This window comes from Myotis davidii, unplaced genomic scaffold (genome assembly GCF_000327345.1).
Source record: "Myotis davidii unplaced genomic scaffold, ASM32734v1 scaffold1734, whole genome shotgun sequence".
NCBI classification, from domain to species: Eukaryota; Metazoa; Chordata; class Mammalia; order Chiroptera; family Vespertilionidae; genus Myotis; species Myotis davidii.
Window position 1 is genome coordinate 18315 of NW_006285052.1, and position 876 is coordinate 19190.

At 48.1% G+C, this 876-nt stretch overlaps 1 protein-coding gene across 1 annotated transcript in view; it reads left to right on the forward strand.

The window, feature by feature from the left end:
- The first annotated feature begins 303 nt into the window (after positions 1-303).
- The window catches only part of LOC102752141 (protein S100-A15A), an 8343-nt gene continuing 7770 nt past the window's right edge, over positions 304-876 (forward strand). The window contains exon 1 of the mRNA XM_006755592.1: positions 304-444. Within this exon, the coding sequence (XP_006755655.1) occupies positions 304-444 (141 nt within the window). The remainder of the gene's footprint in view (positions 445-876) is intronic.

An 876-nucleotide genomic window follows, 5' to 3' on the forward strand; every position in this document is an offset into this window, starting at 1 on the left:
CGTGTGGTTGACCCCTACCTTCTCTGCTTCTGCCTCCTGTGGTTCTGTCCACAGTGGGCTTCTCTGTTCTCCTCCATCTCTTCTAGACCCTGACCTGCATGGGACTAGGCCCCAGTCTTGGTCACACTCTCCTCCTTATGAGCTTCGCATCCCACCTCCTAGGCTGATACAGCTCTTTCTGTTCCACCTGAGCCTCACTTCACTCAGGTCCCACCCCATTGTCCTGACATAGGGACCCTCACCTGGGGGGAAGGATAACAAAGGTCCCCGTCTTTCTCTCTGGCAGCTTCCTTGAAAACCAAGATGAGCCACACTCCAGTTGAACAGTCCGTGGAGGACTTGATCGTCCTGTTCCACAAATACACCAAACCTGATGACAAGATTGACAAGCCGGGCCTGCTGAAGATGCTGAAGGAGAATTTCCCTAACTTCCTCAAGGCTTGTGTGAGTCTGGGTGACTTCTCAAGGTCCTGCAATAGCAGAGGACGCTTTGCTGTGGGATCTTGGTCAAGTCAACCCCATTCTCTCATCCTCAGTATTCTCATCTGCAAAAAGGCCTAAGAGGACTTTCCTGACTTATTATCAGGATGAAAGAGATGGTACAGATGGCCAAGTGTAAAGGCATCTGGAGATCAAGGGTAGTTATCAGGTGTTCAAATAGGAGAGTAAAGAACGGGTCCCCTCCCACTTGTCACTCTACATCTAGGACACTGAAGCCTCTAGAAGCCGCCATTAGGTTCTCTGAGATCCAAGGGAAGGTGATAGAAATCCTATGGCTGATAAAATTTAATACCTTTCATAACAATGAAAAGCTCATTCATAGACCTGACTTAGTCTGATAGTTAGAATATATTGAACTGATTACAAAAAGAGAGG